Source organism: Orbicella franksi, chromosome 10 (assembly GCF_964199315.1).
Source record: "Orbicella franksi chromosome 10, jaOrbFran1.1, whole genome shotgun sequence".
NCBI classification, from domain to species: Eukaryota; Metazoa; Cnidaria; class Anthozoa; order Scleractinia; family Merulinidae; genus Orbicella; species Orbicella franksi.
This window is the reverse complement of record NC_138154.1, coordinates 30,250,317-30,275,700: the sequence shown is the minus strand read 5'-3', so window position 1 is coordinate 30,275,700 and position 25,384 is coordinate 30,250,317. Positions and strand designations below refer to the sequence as shown.

The window sequence follows — 25,384 nt, the reverse complement described above, 5'->3', positions numbered from 1 at the left end:
ATAACGTACTGAACTACAAATGCCAGTATCAAAAAGTGACCAACTCCCAGTTGGCTTGATAGCTGAGTTGGTAGAGTGCTGCACTGGTATCGCAGAGGTCACGGGTTCGAATCCCATTCAAGCCTAAATTTTTTCAGGCTTTAATTACTCAAGTGGTCAAAAGTTCTGTATAAATGCGATAACCAATCACGTCTTCATATATTTCTCCGCAGTTCAAATATATGAGCTTTCATATATTCACTTGTATCAAAAGAACAGTTGAAACAACTCTCATACTCGCCTTAGTGGAAGTCCTCCCCTTGAATTTATCGTTGGAGGATAAATATATGCTGTAAAGAAAATAATATGATAAGATAATTGATATAAAAGAGAGAGCAAATGCGCAAGTAGTGATCCGCAAATTTTTGTTACAAATTTTGATTAACCTTTGATGCGCACCGAAAGACCTAAATTGGCGTAGAATGGGTATAACGTGTTCACTAGATAAATTGCATTTATTTTCAAGTTCTTTGATGAGCAAAGAGTGATTGTCATAGCATTGTAAAAACAAATATCATAAAGCTCAGCAGTAAACAATCTAAGTTCTTTCCAAACTTCTGTATTGGGAAGATAAGTGAAAAAAGCTATAGTTATAAACAATATACTGTCTCTCACTGCTGAATTTTTTTGTTAAAAGATCTGATATTTTTTTGTTGTAAAGCGAAAGACGGGCTTAATACTTTGAGCGAAAGTAATGCGCCTCCATAAAGAGATAGACTGATATAGATAGAAGCAAACACGCCGTTGTTGATGAGCAAATTTTTGTGTTAAGTTTAATTTTCCATTCAATACAAATTGCTTTCGTCAGGATGTCTTGTATTCCATTTGTGTCAGCACAAGACAGTTAAAGAACCCAAATATTCCATTAAGTTAGAATTAAATTACAAATGCAAAAAGTTTCCTTTTCTCGAAGGAAAACGTTCCTTTCTTGTGACCCGAGATAAATTTATAGCGTTGAGAACACATCATATTGTTGAATGTAAGCGCCTAAATATTTACGACAATGTTAGAGTAATGACAGGTGAAGATAAATCGTGTTGTATGGCGTTCAAATTTACCACATCATCATAACGTCTACATATGTAATGCGCGGCACACAAAAAAAGAAATTAACTTTCCGTGCTATTATTAAACTGTTCTAACTGACAGTGGACATTATCATCTATTTTGGCATAGACTTTAACCCACCTTAATAGGAAACTTTAGATCCTGGTAAGTATTCTCAGTGTAAATGAAAACCAGTCAAACTTCAAGGAGAAATATAATATTGACCTGATGGAAAATGACAAATGTAAGTGAAAACAATATGGCAAATGTTTATGATGCTAAATAACTGTTGACGCAGTGTTGACTGATGTATTTTCATCTTGATCTGGCCATCTAATGTTCGCATTCATTTGTGGCAAAGAAGGGAACAGCCTTTTTTGGAAATTGCGCTAGAGTTCGGTCTAAATATTCACTGTGAGTTAAGGTAGCGCAGTTTGCTTTTCAATCATCCTCAACATCGCCGAATTTCTCTTTTTACTGTAATCTGAAAATATCCCGCCCGAAGTTAAGACTACCTAAGCTACGCCCACCAGCGTTCGCGGCTGCTTGATCTTCTTGATGCTGTTCGTCTTCAACAAATTATGAACCGTTCGTTTCTGAACTCTAAAATCAATTGTTAAGAAAATATTAGCCAAGAATGAAGCATAATTTTACTTTTAAAACCCGACTTAGCTAATTTAAATTCTCTTATTTTCTTTATTTTGGAGTGAACTGCACGAACGAACGTTCGTTCGCTGATTGAGAGCCGTGAAGCTTTGGCCAAATGTAGACCGGTATACTTCGCTCGGCATCACAGATTTCGGTGCGTAACTATTAAATTATTCGAAATTCACTTTCCTTTAAGACTTCCTTTCAGCTGCTTCAGAAACAAAGAGTTGTTTAGGGATATCAAAGCCTCTAAATTTTACTTTGTCGAAGTACTAATTCTCTGTTGAATGTCTTTTAGTTATATTCTAAAGTGTTAGCGCGATGCTTGTCTTTTCTGCTACTATTATATTGTCGTGGCCCTGAATAAATATGTCTTATTAGATGTTTTGGTGTGTAGTATCGCTGTATATTTTTACGAGTTGTGCCGTATTTTGACGAGCCGGTAGGGCCAGTCAACAAACAACGAGTAAAAATATACAGCGATACTACACACCAAAACATGTAATAAGAGATTAATTATCCTACTAGCTGCTGTAGTAAATAAATTTACCAATGAAAGAGGGAGAGTGTGACAGTTTTGCGTGCGCGCGCCGACCTGTACAGCAAACAGGTTTTCTACTGTACAAATATGGCAAACAGGTTTTCTACTGTACAATATCGCTGTATATTTGTACTCTTATTTGGACGGTATTCGCTGTAGTTGCATAATAATAGTTGTTTTCACTGTTACCCGATCTACTTTCAAAATATTTATCTTTCAAAAATAACATAATATTAATCCGCGTCCAATGTAAATGAGCTCGCATACGGAAAACCTTACGTCTGCTGCCTCGAAGACTGTCTTTTGGACCCAAAATAAAATTGATGGCTAATTAAACATAACCAAAATTGCTTTAAAACATAGAAATGACTGTCTTCATCAAGAATTGTGTACAATGTTCCCTTAACACTTAAATATAATGATTTTGAAGAGCTATCATTATAGCACTCGGCATTTTTCTTTTTTCCTGATGTTTTTTCTTCACCAAACAGGATATACCTACAACAACAATTATCAGTAGAAATTCAGTGTGTCTTTAACCTGCGTTGCCAATATACGAAACTTCAGTTCCTGGTGAGTGGGTTTTACAAGCAGCTCAGCAATGAAAAACAGTCGCACTGCAGAAAGATCATTTGATTGAGTATAAGCTAGTATAAAAAACTGACAAGTTTGCCCCAACTTGTTCGTGAAGTTGGGTAGTGAGAAGTTTGATAAGTTGTGAACTGAATATTGACGTATTTAAATGCAAGCAAGTATATATAAGGACAATATATCTCTGCGGTCCAATCGAATACCATTAGAATTTTTGCAAGTTGTATAATTCACATTTGAAGCAACCTAATGCAAAATGTTAACCGTTCGTGTCAAATGTCTCTCAAATGTTGCAATAATTGATTGCGCTAAGAGAGCTGTTTATTTAGGGTGTATATTACCTAGGTACGAGTTTAGCGTTACAGTATTACGCAGGGCATGTAGGTAGCGGTGGTCTAGTAAAAGATGACAACACGGGCAATGGTTAACTATTCATTCTTTTCATTGCTTAATTTCATCTCTTCCTACACAACAAGATTGTATGCTCCCTGTGGTTCCGAGCCTTACGGAGCCTTACGTATTAGGATAGAAATTGTCCTACCCCTACCCCCTAAAATGGGATGACAGCATTGCGTGACGAACAAACAAGGAACCGCTGCAAGCAAGGATTCAAGCAGCAGCAGATCAAACGATGATCAAACGTGATATTTTGGTGTAGCGCAAAGCAAGCAACTATCTACAAATCACTTAGCCGTTTTTGACTTAGATGCAGTGGTGTTCATATGTGTCGAAAGAGGGTCATAGATTCATGGTATTTGACCATTAAATAAGTTGACAGTTGGCGATGTACAACGGACGTTGTGTAAACAAAAGCAAACTTCTGCTTTATGTGCGACGAATGGTGACAGAAACAAGTCAAGTCGGCTTTTGGACCTGCCTTTTACAGCAAATAAGCTTAGGACATTTCGAAATTATCAGCTCTGTGTCTATTTCAACTTAATATAGCTCAAGACATGTGGCGCGAGCTAAAATATATGTCTAACCCGTAATTGAAATTTGACGACGGATGGTCAAATATCTGCATTTTTAACGTACTTTGAAAAGCTCTCGCGCCGCTCATAATCATTTGCCCAAAGAATCTTTTACAGGAATCTGTAGACCATCCTTCTGCGATTTAACCACCAGAAGCTTAACCCATTTGAAGGTTTCGCACATGGTGAAAATCAATTATTTCTACGAAGTGCTTTTAAGTGAATGAAATACATGTCTTCGAAATTTAATTATTTTGCACCCAGCAAAAACCGCAGCATTCCCTAAAATCAACCCAGTACACATTTAGATATTGCACAAAAATATTTGAGTGTTTTAAAGACGGAAGAATGGTCTGGTTTTGTATGCGAGGCTCTCAAACTTGTTTAATAAAATGGTGCGTCAAATAACGATTTTAACGGAACTTAGTAATTTGCATATTTCTTTGAAACAAAAGGCTATTTTGCCAAAAAAAACTATCCAGTAGTTTTTGTCATTCCCTAGCCTATCTACCGTAAACATATGAGCGAAATCGAATTTTCGACCCTTGCCGAGTTATTTTCCATATTTATGGACAGGGACTCTTAAGTACAGTCATGAAAATCCCTGATCATTAACAAGTTTTTTGTAGCAATTCAATTTTTTCAGTGGTGAAACGAAACTTCCCCCACAAGATCATTTTGAGGATCTGGATGATCTAAAAGTTTCTGTTTCAAGTATGCCTTAGTATTGACGATTCATTACAGTTGTTAAAATTGTGAAACAAACCCTTTGTTTAAGTATTTTCGTGAAATTTAACGCCCTTTTATTAATTTTTCTTCTTGAAATCACGATATCAAAACCTCGGAAGATATGGCCAAGCAGAAACCGCGGCGAAATCAAGTACGAATAGATAATTTGAGAATCTCTTCTCAACATACCTTGTATAAACAAGAAGATGTAGTCGCGATGCTCACTGTATTGAACCTGGAGCCGTTGTATCAGGTTTTCTAACGGTCATTTTTTAATGAACGCGACAAAAAATCAACAGATGTTGTTCTCAGTTTTATAACGTACTGAACTACAAATGCCAGTATCAAAAAGTGACCAACTCCCAGTTGGCTTGATAGCTGAGTTGGTAGAGTGCTGCACTGGTATCGCAGAGGTCACGGGTTCGAATCCCATTCAAGCCTGAATTTTTTCAGGCTTTAATTACACAAGTGGTCAAAAGTTGTGTATAAATGCGATAACCAATCACGTCTTCATATATTTCTCCGCAGTTCAAATATATGAGCTTTCATATATTCAATTGTATCAAAAGAACAGTTGAAACAACTCTCATACTCGCCTTAGTAGAAGTCCTCCCCTTGAATTTATCGTTGGAGGATAAATATATGCTGTAAAGAAAATAATATGATAAGATAATTGATATAAAACAGGAAGCAAATGCGCAATTAGTGATCCGTAATTTTTTGTTGCAAACTTTGATTAACCTTGGATGTGCACCAAAAGACCTAAATTGGCGTGGAATGGGTATAACGTGTTCACTAGATAAATTACATTTATTTTCAAGCTCTTTGACGAGCAAAGAGTGATTGTCATAGCATTGTAAAACAAATATCATAAAGCAATCTAAACAATCTAAGTTCTTTCCAAACTTCTGTGTTGGGAAGATAAGTGAAAAAGCTATAGTTATAAACAATATACTCTCACTGCTTTATTTTTTTGTTAAAAGATCTGATATTTTTTTGTTGCGAAAGACGAGCTTAATACTTTGAGGGAAGTGAGTGAGTGAGAACTTTATTAAAGTGTCGAAAAAACCTTATAGCCTGGAAATAATACACCATACTAATTGGGGGACACTGCTAAAAAACTATACTAATACTAATATTAATACAATAAAAAAAATAAATGACTTGAAGGGCATTATGTGCAGCATAGGATGCAGCCCTTACAGCCGGTGTCCATGAAGCGAGTTACATCCCTTTTGCGAATATAGTTTGTAAAAGCCTGCAGTGACCTGGCTGATCTGTCAGCCATAGACAGTTTGCCCCACAATTTGGGTCCTACTTAACGCACAGAGTGCTTCCCATAAGTAACAGTTGTATCTAGGAGTAGAAAAATCTGATTGTCTCAGGTTGTATGCAGAAATATGCTCGTTAAAAATGTTACAGATGCTATTGTTTAACTTTATACATGAGAATACAGATGTCTTGTAAACGCCTTTTCGCTAGAGTTGGCAACTTGGCTCTCTCCAGTAGCTGAGTATAGCTAGCATGCTTGTCCTTGTAAACGGCCCTCAAGCCCCTTTCCTGTAGTCGTTCAAGTTTACGTGCATCGCTAGCTCTGCGGAAGTGCCACACTAGGTGACAATAAGTAAGGTACGGTAGTACAGCTGACTTGTATCACTGAAGTTTGGCCTTAGTGGGGAATTCCTTAGTCGCATTAGTACGCAGATTCTCTGACTTGCCTTTATGCAGGCTGAGCTAACGTGTTCCGAAAAATTCAGTTTGGAGTCAATAATTACCCTTAAAAGTATAAGAGTATCTGCGGTCTTAATTTTCTGATTGTCAGTATAGATCACTGTACTAGTGCCTGAATCAGTTGTCTTGTTGCAGCCGATGTTGAACGTCTGATATTTCTTCAGGTTTCCGGCCAGCAAGTTGGACTCGTACCACTTTGTTGCCTGATCCGCACTTTCCCTAAGCTTGGATGTAACCTCCACTAGATCATGACCACTGTGGTAGATTTGGTGATCGTCAGCGTACATAGATGGTCTGGTTGCTTTGCACAAGGGGAGGTCGTTCTGAAAGGGAAGGGCTCTACCCTGTCCCCAGCCTCTGTTCACAATCCTGTACGAACTGACTTGGTTGCCCATTTTGATATGATTGTATCTGTCACTAAGGTAGCTTTTCAGGAGTTGTTTAAGTCCGTCCTTGAAACCGTATGCTTTAAGCTTACTCAACAGCAGTGGTGGGTGCAGAGAGTCAAACGCCTTTGACATGTCAGTGGAAAGAATGTTCACAACAAGACTCTCGTCCTTTGCCTTCTTCCATGCCTTAACCAGGGTAATCAAGGTAGTTTCACAACTGTAATGTTTACGATAAGCAATCGAGTTTTCATACATGCCTGAGTCAAAACCTGCGGCTATCTGTTGACCCACCAGTTTTTCCAGAACTTTGTTTAGACATGGGAGGATGGTAATTGGCCTGTAGTTCTCTTTAGAAAGCTTGTCCTCTTTTTTGTACACCGGGGTCCAGTCCCCCTTCTTCCAAGCACTGGGCCACACGCTAGTACTTAGAGACGAGTTGAAAAGGGTCGTGACTGGTTTGGACAACTGTTGCGCTCCTATTTTCAGGGCTTTAGATGGAATACCGCCACTGCCAGTAGCTTTGTTTATGTTCAGCGATTCAAGAACAGCGAGAACCTGCCCTTGCGTAACAGGTTTGATTTCGATGGTCTGCGTCGAGTTCCCGTACTCCCGTTGGATCTTTTGAACGCTAGGGTGATCTTTGAAATCTTCCATTGAATTACGCTCAACTGCCGCACCTCCTATTCCTTCTGCTAACGTAGCAAAATGCTCTACTAGTACTTCCGCAACTTGCTTTTGGTCTTTTATCACATTTCCATTCACATTTAAATGAATATCTTCTCTTTCTGTGCAGCCCTTTGTACTTCAGAAAGGTTTGAAAGTCTTGAAAAACGCCTTTGGGTTGTTTTTCAAGTCCTCTGTCTTTTTCCTCCAATATTCCTTTATCGCTGTCCTTCTCTGTTTAGTTGCCTCGTTGCTAGACTTTCGTCTGAGCTCCCAGTTGTCCGGTGTCTTGTTTTTTAAATACCTTGCCGTGGCCTTTGGTTTGGTCCTGATTGCTTTTTTCCATTCGGATGTCATGAATGGAACGTCCTTATCACGCACTCTCATTCTTTTCACAGGTGCCACTTCATCCAGTATGTCATTAATTAGCAGATTACAGACATGTACTTGATCGTCAACTTCGTCAAACAATTGCCCTATGTGCCAAGGTGACGAGGACAAAAGCTGCTGGTAAACATCAGAGTTAAAGTTCTTGTAACTTCTGAAAGTGATAAATTTAGGTTTGTTAGGATTTATTTTCTGCTTTAGGACTCCATAAATGAGGCAGTGATCAGTCAGGCAGGGATAGTAGTTGCCTGAACACCGAAAAACTTCAGGTCTGTTGCTGAGTAACACATCAGTAAGACTCTTCGTTATTGTTGTTCCGCGCTTTTCGATCCTTGTTGGCTTAGTAATTAGGCACTGAAAACCTTGTTCGACTTCTAAATCCAGTTGTAATTTGCCCTCAGGTTTGTCAGGCCAAATTCTGTCCAGATTCAGGTCGCCAATAGCTACGACAAAGTTGCTTTGTAAACTTGCCCAATTGCAAACTTCACTGAGTTCATTTTCAAGTAACAGTTGGTATTCACCGCATAAAGCCCTCGGGGGACGATAAATACCGATAATTACCATACTGCCTGTTTCTGTCTTAACCTCAAAAGCAATGATTTCCAATGTCTTGAAATTCTTGTCGAGCTTAAGCCGTTTCGTACTGAGTGATGTTGATATTAGAGCCATAATTCCACCACCGCCTCTCTTCCTGTCATTACGATAAAGGGAATAATCCGGTATTGTAAACTGAGCATTCGGGCAGCTTGCATCAATCTTTGTTTCGCTGATAAACATTATGTGAGCGCAAATTGTCTTGATAGTACTCCTGAGTTCTTCGAATTTATTTTGAATGCTGTTAATGTTCAGATGGGCAATTAAAAGATCCTTACCGTGATATCTCCTTAAAAGTTCCAGCTGAGCGTTATCCGCAATGATTTCCTCGTCTTCAGACAGCGGCTGTTCGGCAGCATTGTCTTGTACTAATCTCTCTTGATCACTTTCCGGTGGATTGGTTTCCATTATACTGGATAATGCCTCTCCTTCCGAGTCTACTACGAAGAAAGAATCACTTAATGGCGGAAGAGCACAAGCGGAGCAGCACCATTCAATGTCAGGCCTTTCTAGATAGTATTGAAAGATAGGACGAGACATTGGTAGGCATTTGGCGTGCGACCATTTGTTACAGGTGATACACAAAATGGCGTCCTGGTTGTTTCTTATTGCTTTCTGACATTCCCCACAAGGATATTTCGGTGAAGTTTTCGTCCCTTTAGGTCCAGGATTAGTCGCTATATCGCCACAAGACAGCAAGTGTCTGCCCAAGTTAAAACTGCTTGTCCCTTTGGCCATGTATTGCACTCTACTTGACAGAAAACATTTGCCACGATGTTTAAACCGGCAATTTGGATAAACAGTCGGGTTCCAGGCTAATCCCCGCACAAAGGGCAGTGTCGAGCCCTCCAACAGGGCGGTAGGAACTTCTTCCTTCCTTGTGAGGGCATTATCTCGAAAAACAGGTAGAACAGTAGCTAAATTTAATAAAAGTTTTAGCGAGCATGCTATGGTACGTCCGGCCGTCATAAGTAAGGCACCTCCATAAAGAGATAGACTGATATAGATAGAAGCAAACACGCAGTTATTGATGAGCAAGTTTTTGTGTTCAGTTTAATTTTCCATTCAATACAAGTTGCTTTCGTCGGGATGTCTTGTATTCCATTTGTGCCAGCACAAGACAAGTAAAGAACCCAAATATTCCATTAAGTTAGAAATAAATTAAAAATGTAAAAGTTTTCCTTTTCTCGAAGGAAAACGTTCCTTTCTTGTGATCCGAGATAAATTTATAACGTTGAGAACACATCATATTGTTGAATGTAAGCGCCTAAATATCTTACGACAATGTTAGAGCAATGACAGGTGAAGATAAAACGTGTTGTATGGCGTTCAAATTTATCACATCATCACAACGTCTACATATGCAATGCGCGGCACACGAAAAAAGAAATTAACTTTCCATGCTATTATTAAACTGCTTTAACTGACAGTAGACATTATCATCTATTTTGGCATAGACTTCAACCAACCTTGATAGGAAACTGTAGATCCTGGTAAGTAGTCTCAGTGTAAATGAAAACCAGTCAAACTTCAAGGAGAAATATAATATTGACCTGATGGAAAAATGACAAATGTAAGCGAAAACAATATGGCAAATGTTTATGATGCGAAATAACTGTTGACGCAGTGTTGACTGATGTATTTTCATCTTTATCTGGCCATCTAATGTTCGCATTCATTTGTGGCAAAAGAAGGGAACAGCCTTTTTTGGAAATTGCGCCAGAGTTCGGTTTAAATGTTCACTGTCAAGGTAGCGCGGTTTGCTTTTCAATAATCCTCAACATCGCCGAATTTCTCTTTTTATCCCGCCCGAAGTTAAGACTAATTAAGCTACGCCCACCAGCGTTCGTCGCTGCTTGATCTTGTTGATGCTTTTCCTCTTCAACAAATTATGAACCGTTCGTTTCTGAACTCTAAAATCAATTGTTAATTAAGAAAATATTAGCCAAGAATGAAGCATACTTTTACTTTTAAAACTCGATCTTGCTAATTTAAATTCTCTTATTTTCGTTATTTTATTGAACTGCACGAACGAACGTTCGTTCGCTGATTGAGAGCCATGAAGCTTTGGCCAAATGTAGACGGGTTTACTTCGCTCGGCAAAACGGATTTCGGTGCGTAACTATTCTACCGATGGATTATGTCAATAAACAAGGCAAATTATTCGAAATTTATTTTCCTTTAAGACTTCCTTTCATCTGCTTCAGAAATAAAAAGGTGTAAGGGATATTAATTAAAGCCTCTAAATTTTACTTGGTCGAAGTTCTAATTCTCTGTTGAGTGTCTTTTAGTTATATTCTAAAGTATTAGCGCGATGCTTGTCTTTTCTGCTACTATTATATTATGTGATAAAAATTTGTTATCACTGTTATCCTGTAACTGTCTACTTTCAATGACATAATATTAATCTGCCTCAAATGTAAATGAGCTCGTATACGGAAAACCTTAAGTCTGCTGCCTCGAAGATTGTCATGGACCCAAAGTAAAATTGATGGCTAATTAAACACAACGAAAATCGCTTTAAAACATAGAAGGGACTGTATTCACCAAGAATTGTGCACAATATTCCCTTAGCACTTAAATAAAATGATTTTGAAGAGCTATCACTATAGCTCTGGGCATTTTTCTTTTTTCTCGATGTTTTTTCTTCACCAAAGATGTGTGTCTTTAACCTGCCTTGCCAATACCAGACTTCAGTTCCTGGTGAGTGGGTTTTACAAGCAGCTCAGCAATGAAAAACAGTCACACTGCAAAAAGATCATTTGGTTGAGTATAAAAAATTGACAAGTTTGCCCAACTTGTTTTCAATGTTGAGTAGTGACAAGTTTGATAATTTGTGAACTGAATATTGAAGTATTTAAATTACGACTACCTGACGACTGCACAACTTGAAGATATAACTCGGCCATTACTCGTTAAGTTCAGCACGGTATTTTTCTTAAAAATATTGAAGGACCGTAGCCAGGGTTGAGCATAATAAAAATTTAAAAACGATCTCTGGCTAAAAATGTTTATAGAAATACGAGTTTTGGATTGTTAGATCTACAGTCTTCGACGGGTAAAGATGAATGACGAAATATGAATATAAATGAGTAAAAACAAAAAGAATGGACTATGTAAATTAATTATGAATGTGTGTAAAAAGAATGTTGTATTGCCCAGGGGCAGGAATTGTTGACGGCATTTGGAGTCACCATAGTATGCCACGATTTTAATGTTTTCCTTATTCGGAAACTGCCTTTGTCAATTAAGGAGGCGTTGTTAAAGTCAATAGAATGTTCATGGAACCACGCATGGTTCGCAATTTTGTAGATCTAACAGTCGAAAGCTCGTATATCTATAAACATTTTTAGCCAGAGATCGTTTTTAAATTTTTGGTATTTTTCTTGTTCTAACCCGAGAATAATTCTGTTTTAGATTTCGCGCTATTTGAAAAACCAAGCTGCCACCAGGTATAGCCTGCTTTGCTCACCTCGTCATCTAGCGTCCTCCTCCAGCTGTTTCTGGGACGGCCTCGGCTCCTCTTCCCCTGTGGGTTCCATCTCAGTGCCTGCTTGGTCACATTGCAGTTAGTTTTCCTGAGGGTGTGCCCAATCCAACCCCACTTTCGCCTTCTTATCTGAATCTTGATCCTTTCCTGCTCAGTTGTTGTCCATAGTTCGTCATTTGTTACGATCTCTGGCCAGTGGATGCCCATTATGGATCTCAGGCATTTGTTGACAAAGGTCTGCAGTTTGGTGGAGTTTTCTTTTGTTACTCTCCACGTTTCAGAGCCGTAAAGAAGGACCGACTTTACGTTGGTGTTAAATATCCGTAGTTTGGCCTTTCTGGAAATCACTTTTGATCTCCAAACAGGTGTCAAGATGGCGAATGCAGTTCTTGCCTTTCCGATCCTCACTCGTACGTCCTGATCAGATCCACCGTCCTTGCTGATGTTACTTCCAAAGTGCGCAAAGTCCTCCACCTCGTCGATTTCATCCCCATCTAATTCTATCCTGTCTGTATTCCTGGTTTTAACCCTCATCACCTTCGTCTTGGATTTGCTGATCCTAAGGCCCGTCTGCATTGAGATTTTTGCCAGTCTTGTTAGCTTGGATTGCATGCTCCTGTGGTTATGTGAGAGAAGGGCGATGTCGTCGGCGAATTCCAGATCTTCTAGCCGAGTCGTGAGTGTCCACTATATGCCATCCTGATGTTTTCCTGTCGTCCTCCGCATTATCCAGTCGATGACAAGCAGGAACAAGAAGGGCGACAGCAAGCAACCCTGGCGCACTCCAGTGAGCTTCTCAAACAGTTCTGAAAGAACTCCGTTGTGGATGACTCTACAGGTGCACTTCTCATAGGTCTTCCGTTTAAGAGTGATGTATTTCTCTGGGATGCCATAGTGGCGTAGCAGCTTCCACAACACTTCCCTAGCAACGCTGTCGAATGCCTTCTCATAGTCCACAAAGGTCGCATAAACAGGAGAGTTCCACTCTAACGACTGCTCCAGGATGATCCTCAGGGTGGCAATTTGATCTGCGCATGACCTATCTTTCCTGAACCCAGCCTGTTCTTCCCTCAATCGTTTGTCCACTTCTACTTTCAACCTCTCCAGAATTATCCTATTCAGTATTTTTCCCGCCGTTGGCAGCAGCATAATGCCTCTCCAGTTCTTATATTCCTTCAGATCTCCCTTCTTTGGAAGTTTGATTAGGTAGCCTTCTTTCCAATCGTCTGGGATCTCGTTCATTTCCCAGATCTTGCCAAACAGCTCATATAGCATCTTGGTCGAGGTGTTTAAATCTGCCTTGATGGCTTCTGATGGTATGCCATCGGGACCAGCTGCTTTTCTATTTTTCAGTTGTCTGATGGCTCTCTTGATCTCTGCTTTACTTGGCTTATTCTCGCTGACCTGCAAAGGTGTGTCGGCTGGTTGTATGTTGGGCATCTCGCTTGGCGGAGGTCTATTGAGTAATTCTTTGAAATGATGTGCCCACCTTTTTCGCTGTTCTTCCTGGCCAGTGAGCAACTCTCCGCTCTTATCTCTGACAGGTCTGTCTGGGATCTTTCTATCACCTGCCAGTTTCCTTGTGATGGAATATAGCTCTTTTGCATCGCCTCTGCCTGATGCCTCCTCTGCATGTCGCGCGAGGTCTTCCACAAAGTTTCTTCGGTCGTTTCTGATGCTACGTTTAACTTCCTTGTTGACTTCCGGGTATCTGATGCGAGCTTCTGCCTTCTTAGCTCGTGTTCTGCAGTGATTCAACATCTCCTTCACCTTCTTCCTGGCTTCTATCTTCTTCGGGGTGTCTAGTCTCAAAAAGGTCTTATGCTGTTTGCGCTCTCTTCCCAGCGTTTCCTCACACATCTCCTTCCATGCATTTTTCATGCCCTGCCACATTTCGTTGACTGTACTGTGGTTCTCTCTTTCCTCCCGATGCTCTTCATTTTCTTGCAGGCTTTCCAAAACTTGGTACTCGTTGGAGATGGTGAGTTGGAATCTGTTCGTTGTCTCATCGTCCTTCAGCATCCTGATGTTGTACTTGTGGCTTATTTTCTGCATGCCAGTGTTATAGCTCTTCAGCTTCAAACGGCATTTGCCTACAAGAAGTTGGTGGTCTGAAGCAACATCGGCCCCTCTCTTTGCTCTAACATCGAGCAATGACCTTCTGAACTTGGATGATATGCAGATATGGTCAATCTGGTTCAAGTTGCCTTGTGTACCCTCTTGTGCGGAAAAACGCTTCCGCCGATGACAAGCTTGTTGAAGGAGCAAAAGTAAGCAAACAGCTCTCCGTTCTCATTCATTTCACCGAGACCTTGTTTTCCCATAACTGTCTCAGAATTGTGTTGTTACTCCCCATCTTAGCGTTTAAAATCCCCGAGCAACAATATCAGGTCCTTTCTAGCTATTCTGTCTATGACAGCTTGCAGCCTCTCATAGAAGTCAGTCTTTGCTTCATCATCAGCTTCGTTTGTCGGTGCGTAGCACTGAATGAAGGTTGCTTTTCCGATCTTAGTATGAAACCTTGCTGTTATTATCCTGGATGATACTGGGTTCCATCCTATGAGGGACTTCGCAGCTTGTGGAGCCAGCATAAATCCAACACCCTCTGTGTGGGGGGGGGGGGGGGGGAATTTGGCATCCTCGTGACCTGAGTAAAGGACAGCCTGCCCTGTTGACAGCCTTATGCAGCCTGACAAAACTCTCGAAACTCTTACAACAATTAAAATGTTAAATGTTAGAGGGAATTCATTTCGTTTCATGTTGAATTAATGCGTATTTGCGACTGTACTTTATGGTTCAACATTAGAGCGCGACAACGAATCTCTTATAATCTGTGTCAAGAACAGAAATACTTACAAGTCTTTTTACATATCTAACTGTGGATCATTGAATGTAGCTTACTTTTCTTCTCAATGATGCTAACTCGTTAAATTCTCTCATTTGATCAGTCGCATGGAACTTCACAAAAATTCTTTCTCTGCTTGATCTTCCTGAATCTTTGTCTTCGTTTAAATTGACCTTTCATGTGGAAGTTACAGACCTCGATAACTTGTCTGCCGATATAACAGTAAGTTTAGCCCAGGGGACATTCAGACGAACGACCAAGCCACTGGTTCAAATTGAAATACTTTCGTTCCTCTTTTTAGCCCTATCAAAAAGTATTTGGTATTTTCGAAATGTTACAGCCTGGAGTTTCACAATAGTTTTCGCTTTTAAGTCGTAAGACTATTTTTACAGGTTTATTGCTAGAGTCTGCTTAATTTAATAGTAATGATAGGAAAAAGAAAGAGTGGGAACAAATTAACTCAAAAGTCAGTGCAAAACGTTCCCTAGGTTTCTAATTAACAATTAGATTATTCGCTCTCGACTTGTTCTGTTTTACTTTTCGGTCGAGATAGACTGGCGAATTCCTCGCAAGCGTGTGGGAAGAGGAGGGAAGCTTTGAAGTCCTGAAACGCTGCTGTATCTAATTATATCCAGCTAGTTCTTTTACTGTGTTATTGAAAAGCTGTTAAGCTTCACCATGTGTGAAATTTAAAGTGGAGTAATGCACAGCCCTTGTAAAAGAAGCAGCGGAACACAACTTGGTCAGTGATATGTATAAGCTTAAGCTTAAAGCGGGACATAACTAAATTCGACACTGTCTTACTTCACTCAAACTGGAGCAGCTTACGACGAAAATACTTAAGCAAAATTCCAACAGACATAAACGCTTTGAGTTCTGGGCCAAAAGCATGAAAAATTTCGGGAATTTGGGACGCCAATTCCCCCGCGCTGCAACCGCAAAAATCCTCGCAGCATGTACGCGCGTTTGCCGCAGGCGATGGCGCAATTTGTTCTAAAAATAGAAAAATTGTCCCATATCATAGCGACAGCCCCAATACCAGAAATGGTGCGCGCTTACGGTCTCCGTCCCCGATTATGGCTCCTGACAGTAACCATATTTTCAAAAACCTTTTCTCTGAAATTTGGTGTTTTCAGAGTTTAACTTTCTGTTTTAGAACGATGTTAGATTTGTATAAATATTTTAAGTCCAACAATTCACAGTTCTTGTAGAGCTATATTTTCCCGATTTTCAGAGCAATATTGCAGCTTTTGTTATGAGAAAACTCGCCATTACACAGACATTTCTTTATTATTTGGAAAATTATAGAAAAAAGCCCAACGGTAGCCTCTTTTCAGCTGGCTACTGGAAATCTTAAAGTTTGTTCTTCTTTGTACTTTGCCGATCCTTTGTACACCTGAGCGTGTGCAACGCTGTTTCACTAACTTCCATTTAGAAAACAAGTAGTTCGTTATCGGGTCATTTGAGTTTCTTTTTATTATTAAAATCTACCTTCCGCTCCCTCGGAAACTAGCCAGCTGAATTACTTTTCACTAATGGAGTTTTAATGCTTTCTATTCATAGGATAATTTTCCCTTGCTGTCGGTAACACCAATTCAGAAATTCAAATTTAAGTATCTCACTTTTAATTTCCTAAGTTTATTCTATCTTAATCTCAGCCTGTGTAATTTTAATCCTAGCACTCTATTTTTAGTTTTGGAAAGCCTCGTGGTGTTGATTAGAATTCGCTATCTTAATTAAGTACTTTCCGCTCGTATTGTATATTTGAAGTTACATTAGCATATTCTAAACACTCGTCGTGTAAAGGATGATATATAAGCAAGTGCGTTTGTAAAGCTTTTTCGATTACATCGGTTACATTGTTACGATTACATCGATTACTCCGACCAGTATGTCAGTTTCACCCTCAACGTTAGAGTGCAGAATAAACTACTGTTGGACCAAGTTATGTCTCTTCCTTGACGTCCGTAGTGAAGACCATTGAAGTAGATCCTCGTGTACCAGGAAATCGTGACGAATTTCCGTTCCCGCAGCCAAGCAGTGCTCTCCAGAGTTAGATTCCCCCAGTTGTCAGTTCAAGTGTCCATTCAGTCCGAAATTTACAGTGTTGCAGGAAAAACTTATCGTCACAATAGCTTACCGAGAAAACTTATCGTCACACTTTTCAGGTGCATCTTTATAGAGGATATTACATGCCCGCGCGTGGATACGATTTTTATCTTCGAATGTTCAACACGATATTTCACGAGTGAACGCAACGAACGAGTGAGATATTGAGTTCAACACGAGAAGCGGACATGTAATATTCTCTTTATCATATAAACATACTTTTTGACGATTTTCCAAAGATTTCCGAAGATTTTCAAAAATTGTTCTGAGGGCCAGACGAACGTTTTCCGAACATTTTCCGAACTTTCCGAACACTTTCCGAATATTACCGAAGATTGCCGAAGATTGCCGAAGAAGATCCGAAGATGTTTCGATCATATATCAACAAATTTAAGTGTAGTTAAAGGGACAAAAGAAAAATTTTATCAAAAAGCAGTGATATCTTCACAGTGTGAGAGAAAAAAGATGTTTTATTTGTGAAGAGCATAAGATTTAAGTAAGTATAAAAGGTTAGCTGATATTTGGTTCGGTATTTTAAGCAGAAAGCCGGTTTCTACTGATTGAATGCATACTTCATACGTGGTCTGTCAGTTAAACAATTGTTTCATGCTTAGTGTGTGTATATCGTGTTATGGATATACCCGGGAAGTTTGGAAAACACGAGAGAAGCGTAAGAGTTGCACTCACCCGCGCTTCGACCAACTCTAGCTTCTTGAGTGTTCTCCAAACTTCCCAAGTACATGTATCACTCGATATTGGCACAGCTAAAAGCAGGAACCAATTCTTTAATAACATGGCGACGACAACTTGGGCGCTAAAACAAGTTTTATTTTTGATTGATTATAAAGTTCTCCTTTTAAGCACGGTGAAGTAAACAAGGTCATTACGATCCTAACACGCCACAATCAGTTGAACAACAGTTGAACAACAGTTGAACGAAAACGCTTAATCTGGTTTCTAAAATTGTGAATAAAATAATGGTGTCTAGATAAGTTTAATACCATTTTTACTTTGCTTCTTAAAGTGAAGACAAAAGAACTTCTATCTTTTCTGCAGAGTATTATTTAATGCCAAATAGAAACTCCATAAAAACGTTGGAAGACAAAACATTCAAAGAGCGAATGTAACAATCACAGAGTGAAAACACTTCCCGCACAAAATAGTATTTAAACTTAACGTTCTATAGATTTTTAATGAGAAACCTCTTGGCAAGGCATTTGCTGTTTTTCTTCAAGAATGATATCATTTGTTTCGGCAATGACCATCTAAATGTTCGCATTCATTTGTGTCGAAGAAAGAAACAGCCTTTTTTTGGAAATTGCGCTAGAGTTTGGTCTAAATATTCACTGTCAAGGTAGCGCAACTCTCTTTTTAACAATTCTCAACCTCGCGGAATTCCTCTTTTTACTGAAAACCTGAAGATATCCCGCCCGAAGTTAAGACTAATTAAGCTACGCCCACCAACGCTCACCACTGCTTGATCTTCTTGATACTTTTCGTGTTCAAAAAAGTTAAGAACCGATCGTTTCGGAACTCTCAAATCAATTGTTAAGACAATATCAGGCTAGAATGAAGCATACTTTTACTCTTTGAATACTCGACCTCACTAAATTAAATTCTTCATTATTATTTACATTATTTTCTTTATTTGTGACGGAACTGTAAGAACGTTCGCTGACGGACCGCCGTGAAGCTTTGGCCAAATGTAGACCGGTTTACTTTGCTCGTGCAAAACCGATTTCGGTTTTTATTTTAAAACAAAAACGCAAATTATTCGAAATTTATTTTCCTTTAAGTCTTGCTTTCAACTGCCTTAGAAATCAAAAGTTTACTTAGGGATATCAAATCCTCCAATTTTACCTAGTCGAAGTACTAATTCTCTAATTCAGTGTCCTATTTTCTACAACACTAGAGCGATACTTGTCTTTTCTACTACTATTGTATTATGGTGGACCTCAATAATTCAACAGTTAAACGAGACCTACCTGTAAGGTGAAGTTTGATTGGAATTCATTGGTCGGGAGTGTAGGAGATACCTGAGAGAGCGCGCGAACCTGGGAGATCAATTTTCAAATTGGCGTGTAGTCACACAAAATGAATGAAGGTTGGATAGTACAGTAAATAGAATGGTGTATAATAGGGTGGGCAGGTAACTCCTACACTCCCGACCAATGACTCGTAGAATTCCAATCAAACTTCACCTTACAGGTAAGTCTCGTTTAACTGTTAAATTCTACTTCATCATTGGTCATTGGTCGTTTCGGAGTCACGTGAGAGTTTAAAGCCTTTGTGACTAGGAGCCACACATAAGAAAAAGAAACAACAGTCAGTTGACAAAACTGAAGCAATTTCTATTGCTGTACAATAAGCACATAACAAGACCTTAAGAGTCCCTGTCCATAAAAATGGAAAATAACTCGGCAAGGATCGAAAATTCGATTTCGCTCATATTTTTATGGTAGATAGGCTAGGGCATGACAAAAACTACGGGATAGTTTTTTTGGCAAAATATCCTTTTATTTCAGAGAAATATGCAAATTACCAAATACCGTTAAAATCGTCATTTGACGCACCATTTTATTAAACAAGTTTGAGAGCCTCGCATGCAAAACCACATCATTCTTCCGTCTTCAAAACACTCAAATATTTTTGTGCAATGTTTAAATGTGTACTGGGTTGAGTTTAGGGAATATTGCGTTGTCTTTTTGGGTGCACAATAATTAAATTTCGAAGACATGTATTTCATTCACTTAAAAGTACCTCGTGAATATAATTAATTTTCACCATGTGCGAAACCTTCAAATGGACCAAGCTTCTGGTGGTTGAATTGCACAAGGATGGTCTACAGATTCCTGTAACTATTTCTTTGGGCAAATGATTGTGAGCGACGCGAGAGCTTTTCAAAGTACGTCAAAAATGCAAATATTTGACCATCCGTCGTCAAATTTCAATTTACGGGTTAGACGTATATTTTAGCATGCGCCACATGACTTGACCTATGTTAAGTTGAAATAGACACAGAGCTGATAATTTCGAAATGTTCTAACCTCATTTGCTGTAAAAGGCGGTCCAAAGCCGATTTGACGTGTTTCTAGTCGATCTCTCACCATTCGTCACACATAAAGCATATGTTCGCTTTTGTTTACACAAGGTTAACGTCCGATGTACATCGCCTACTGTCAACCTATTATTGGTCGAATACTATGAATCTGTGACCATCTTTCTGCGCATATGAACATCACTGCATCAAAGTCTAAAACGGCTGAGACATTTGTAGATAGTTGCTCGCTTTGTGCTGCGCCAAAATATTGCGTTTGATCGATTGCTGACCATTGCTGATAAGCGTGTCGGCGCAGCACAATCTTAGAGCCGTTATTGTTCGTCACGCAGTGCTGTCACGGCATATGCTGCACATTTTGATCTATTTTGTATAGAGTACTCTCAGCATAAGTGAAACAATTTAATCATTGTTCTTCTGTTTTTTCATATATATAATAATATATGTGTATATTTATATAATCATATTCTATAGTGTACGTGGCCGCGGTCCATATCACGTTTGTTGTACGTTCTGATGTTTCAGACAACGGCTGATAAAGCTAGTACCTGTGCTCACTAGAATTTTAAGAAAATCGCCATATCCCATAAAAGTTATAGATTAATGAAGCAAGAACTAGCTGAAATGAAAATAGGAAATCACAACGTGTCTAATTCGTGAGAAAAACAGACTAAATTTAATTAGTAATTACGTAAGTAAATAGCAGTGGCCATGCCATTTTGTTTGGCGTATCAGTTGTTTGCTTAGTGGCGAGGCATTGGTATGTAACAGAAAATAGAGAACTGTTGTCAATACAGTCCAAAATTATCGTCAGTAAAATATTGTAAATAAAACACCTATTGACCGGTTACCTCCGCGGCCATCATTTGGTCATTCCAAAAAGGGTTTCATTATTGTCTTTACCCCTATTAAGCGGCCACCCAAAATTTAACAACTTTGTTTTGGAAAGGGCGATGGCAGATAAGAGTCTGAAATTGAAGGTGCATGACGAGTGATAATTCAAACACACGTCTATCATGATTGTATTGAATTGACTCCATGTTCACCAAGAAATTTATAGCCCGATAGTGAAAAATTAAATATTCAAGGTACACCAACCTCTATTTAAGCGGCTAGCCCCATTAAGCGGTCGCCACCCATTTCCCGGAGGGTAGCCCACTGTATTACATATAAACCAAAAATAATTGCATAGCGCGAAAAGACCTAGGTATGAGTTTAGCGTTACAGTATTACGCAGGGGCATGTAGGTAGCGGTGGTCGAGTAAAAGATAACAACACGGACAATGGTAAATTATTTATTCTTTTCATTTCTTAATTTAATCTCTTCGTACTCAACACGATTGCGTGCTCCCAGTGATTCCAAGCCTTACGGAGCCTTACGTATCAGGATAGAAATTGTCCCACCCCTACCCCCTAAAATGGGATGACAGAATTGCGTGACGAACAAGGAACCGCTGCAAGCAAGGATTCAAGCCATCAAACCATGATGATCAAACGTAATATTTTGGTGTAGTGCAAAGCAAGCAACTATCTACAAATGACTTAGCCGTTTTTTGACTTAGATGCAGTGGTGATCATATGTGTCGAACGAGGGTCACAGTTTCATGGTATTCGACCGTTAAATAAGTTGACAGTTGGCGATGTACATCGGACATTATGTAAACAAAAGCAAACTTCTGCTTTATGTGCGACGAATGGTGAGAGATCGACTAGAAACCTGGACCTGCCTTTTACAGCAAATGAGGTTAGAACATTTCGAAATTATCAGCTCTGTGTCTATTTCAACTTAACACAGGTCAAGTCATGTGGCGCATGCTAAAATATACGTCTAACCCGTAAATTGAAATTTGACGACGGATAGCCCATTTTACGGATATTGGACGCCATATTGAATAAATCTATTTCGCAAAGGACTATGGGTTGAAAAGGGGGCATCATTTCCAAGATGGCGTCGCTTGATCGGGAAGATGCGGAAAATGACGAAGATAATTTTAAAAGCTGGGGAGTAGAAAAGTTGATATCATACTTGTTAGAAAGAGAAGTCCCAGTAGGCAACACAAATAAACAGGGATTAATAATCCTTGCTGTTTTCGCGCGTAAATTGGGGCTTAAAGTAGTCAAGAGTGTTCGAGAAAGTCAAAGAGAAGTGGAGAGTGAACGCTTATCGAAGTCTAGAGGGACGGAGAATCATTCTTCCCGACCCAGATGCATTAATCAAAGGATGGGAGGATGGTGTTTTCAGCTACCCTGAGCTATCACAGATCAACGAGGAAAAATATTGGGATGAAATTGAGTTAAGTAGTCTTTACAATTTAGCAGCTTTTAGATACAAATACTGTTTATGAATGAATTCAATGCCGATCTCATTGACCAACCATTTGCGGATCTCGAAATTTTCGTTTGAGCAGAAAGGATGTGGTTGCGCGAGTTTCTAGCATTCACCAGTTCATTTTGTACAGCTCCTGCAGAACAGACAATGTACATATATATGGCATTACTACTGCCATATGGTTAAATAGGTCAAACATGTCTAGGGGTAACTCCGATCTTAAGGTGTCAAAGTCCGTCACTCTACCAATCACCCGCTCAATATGAATTCGAGCATTTGCCACCTGCTTGATGCGAGCATCTTCTTCCAAGGAAAACTGCTTCTTTTTCTTCATAAAAGGGGGGATAGTGAGGTTTACTTGATAAGGAAGCAGAAGTTCTTGTATATTGAAGCCTCTATCTGCAAGATCAGTATCTCCTGGTTCAAATTTGGATAGGATCCCACTTTTTTTGACAAGTCTTTTATCACTCATTGCGCCTCCTGCACCACATGAAACAAAAGAAACAGTTCCCACTGGTGTACAGGCAACTAGTAGCTTAGCAGTAGGCCTTCCCTTGTGAAATGAATAAATCTGTCCATTAGCTAGGGCTAATAAAGGTCTCTGAATGGGCACTTCGGTACAGTCAATGATGGCTATGACATTCTTATATTTTTTAAAACAGTCGGGTAGTAATTCTGTGCTTGCTGTCGTGTTGGCCAGTAGATGAGAGGCTTGAGTTCCAACGACAGAAGAGGAAGCATGTAGACAGAACAACTGTCACAAGGCTTGATGACACTCCAAACAAATGACCAAGGAATTGGCTATTTAAACTAAGTCGCAGCTTCATCAGTGTTAATAGGAGCTCATTTTCAGGTGACAAAACCCTTTCTGGACATGCAGCGGTAGTGATAGTAAGACTTTATTTAAGTGTTAAGGTGTTTAGCTTTTGACAAACTAATTGGGGACACTGATAAAATCTTAAGTGGATACATGAGGATTAGGATGTTTACACATACACAAGTAGAAAAATCTAAAAGGTAAAAAATCCTCAAATATATTAGAGCTAATTATTACACGTTGAGGGCACTAACAGGATCTTAAGTGGATGCACAAATACAGGTAAAAAAAATGAAAATCTTAAAATATCTTAAAACCAATTTATCTGGCTTCTTGCTTCTGCCCATCTGATACCTCTTGAGTTTGTGTGAATCTGGTCCCTTGTAATATTGCAAGAAGGGCACTTTTTCTTTTACTTGATTGTAAATCCATTCGAATAAATCATCATTGTCTATTCCCGGCAGTGTATAATTTCATTAGTGAATCAATGTTTTATTTTGTCTACAGAACAATTGCCTGTCTTGGTGCTTTCAGTGATTACTTGGTTTGCTTCAGTTAGAGACTTCTGAAGCTGTTCATTTTCATTTTTGAGCCTTTCATTTTCCTCAAGTATGTTCATAATTTCCTTTCTACAATTCAAGCATAATCTAGTTTGACAACCAAATTCTTCCATACAAGTTCCACTTTGCTCATCCATGGAGTATGTGTGATCATTTTCCAAGGCTTTTGAAATCGATGACAGAGACTCAGCTAATTCCTTTCTACTGTCAGTGTCTTCAGGCTTTTTAGATTTGGTACTACTTGTCTGAGAATCTGTTGCTTTTCTTTTAATGGCACCTGTTCGAGTGGTTATAAATACATCACTCTGCTCATCAACCTCATTCCAGGACTCGATAATTCTTGAAACATTATGATTATGAGTCTCTTTATCTGTACCATATCCCCGTAGTCAGAGCTCAGGATGTGGGTGCTCTCCCATTGGTTTACCGAGTACAAAATGATTACTGCAGACCCTTGTATTTGCTGTGACTCGAAAGTCTTTGCGGTTGATAAGTCGTTCCCATAATTTAAAGTACTTTGGCTGCGGCTTATGCACTTAATACATTGAACATGTGGTTTTACAACACACCTGCAATAATAACAAGCGTTAGCATCAGCCGTCAGAAGTTTTATATATTTCATTTAATATTGAACAAACTCTTACGCTTAGATATGATCAGTTTAAAAACGAATGAATGAACCAAACTAATGGTAAGCTTAAAACCAGCACACCATAGATCTTAGCAGCTTTGGTTGTTGAACTTGTAGACTTCCAGAAATTCAACATAAGTTATTGAAAATCGCAAACGAAAATTATTACCTTTCTGGCTTTCTCCGATCATCGAACAGCCAAACACGGCGCAATGGTCACCTCCACCCATATATATTTCGCGATACCGTCGAACTCGACAATACTGAATAAAATCTCCGCAATCTCCAGAAGTTCACATTACCACGAGCGAGCATGAAAGCCAATGCCCCCTTTTCGACCCATAGTCCTTTGCGGAATAAAATTATTCAATATGGCGTCCAATATCCGTAAAATGGGCTATGGTCAAATATTTGCATTTTTGACGTACTTTGAAAAGCTCTCGCGTCGCTCACAATCATTTGCCCAAAGAAATAGTTACAGGAATCTGTAGACCATCCTTGTGCAATTCAACCACCAGAAGCTTGGTCCATTTGAAGGTTTCGCACATGGTGAAAATTAATTATATTCACGAGGTACTTTTAAGTGAATGAAATACATGTCTTCGAAATTTAATTATTGTGCACCCAAAAAGACAACGCAATATTCCCTAAACTCAACCCAGTACACATTTAAACATTGCACAAAAATATTTGAGTGTTTTGAAGACGGAAGAATGATGTGGTTTTGCATGCGAGGCTCTCAAACTTGTTTAATGAAATGGTGCGTCAAATGACGATTTTAACGGTATTTGGTAATTTGCATATTTCTTTGAAATAAAAGGATATTTTGCCAAAAAAACTATCCCGTAGTTTTTGTCATGCCCTAGCCTATCTACCATAAGAATATGAGCGAAATCGAATTTTCGATCCTTGCCGAGTTATTTTCCATTTTTATGGACAGGGACTCTTAAGAGCTTCTGCCTGAGAGCCGGGGCAGACTTGGAAATGAAGGTCGGCCGATTTCGCTTAAAATTGGTACACAAAGTCGTTATGTGGACCTATGCAATATGCCAAATTTTCAGGTTCAACGACCTTCTTTTAGCCGAGTTCTGGATATCAGCCCCTCAGGGGTCCCCAGAGGCAGATTTTTAGTGTAATTTTGGCCACTTTTCAATCTCTCGTTTAGCAACGTACAATTAATTTCAGACAAAACCAAAACCATAATTGTAATGCCCT

At 39.2% G+C, this 25,384-nt stretch overlaps 1 protein-coding gene and 1 pseudogene across 1 annotated transcript; both read right to left on the bottom strand.

The window, feature by feature from the left end:
* Positions 1-6,408: 6,408 nt before the first annotated feature.
* LOC145500680 (uncharacterized) lies at positions 6,409-9,400 on the bottom strand. Its single transcript, XM_081480205.1, has one exon. It carries the CDS (start codon positions 9,297-9,299, stop codon positions 7,491-7,493), a length of 1,809 nt encoding a protein of 602 aa, XP_081336331.1. The 5' UTR covers positions 9,300-9,400; the 3' UTR covers positions 6,409-7,490.
* A 14,039-nt stretch (positions 9,401-23,439) lies between these two features.
* On the bottom strand, positions 23,440-24,566 carry LOC145500699 (uncharacterized; annotated as a pseudogene).
* Positions 24,567-25,384: the final 818 nt, after the last annotated feature.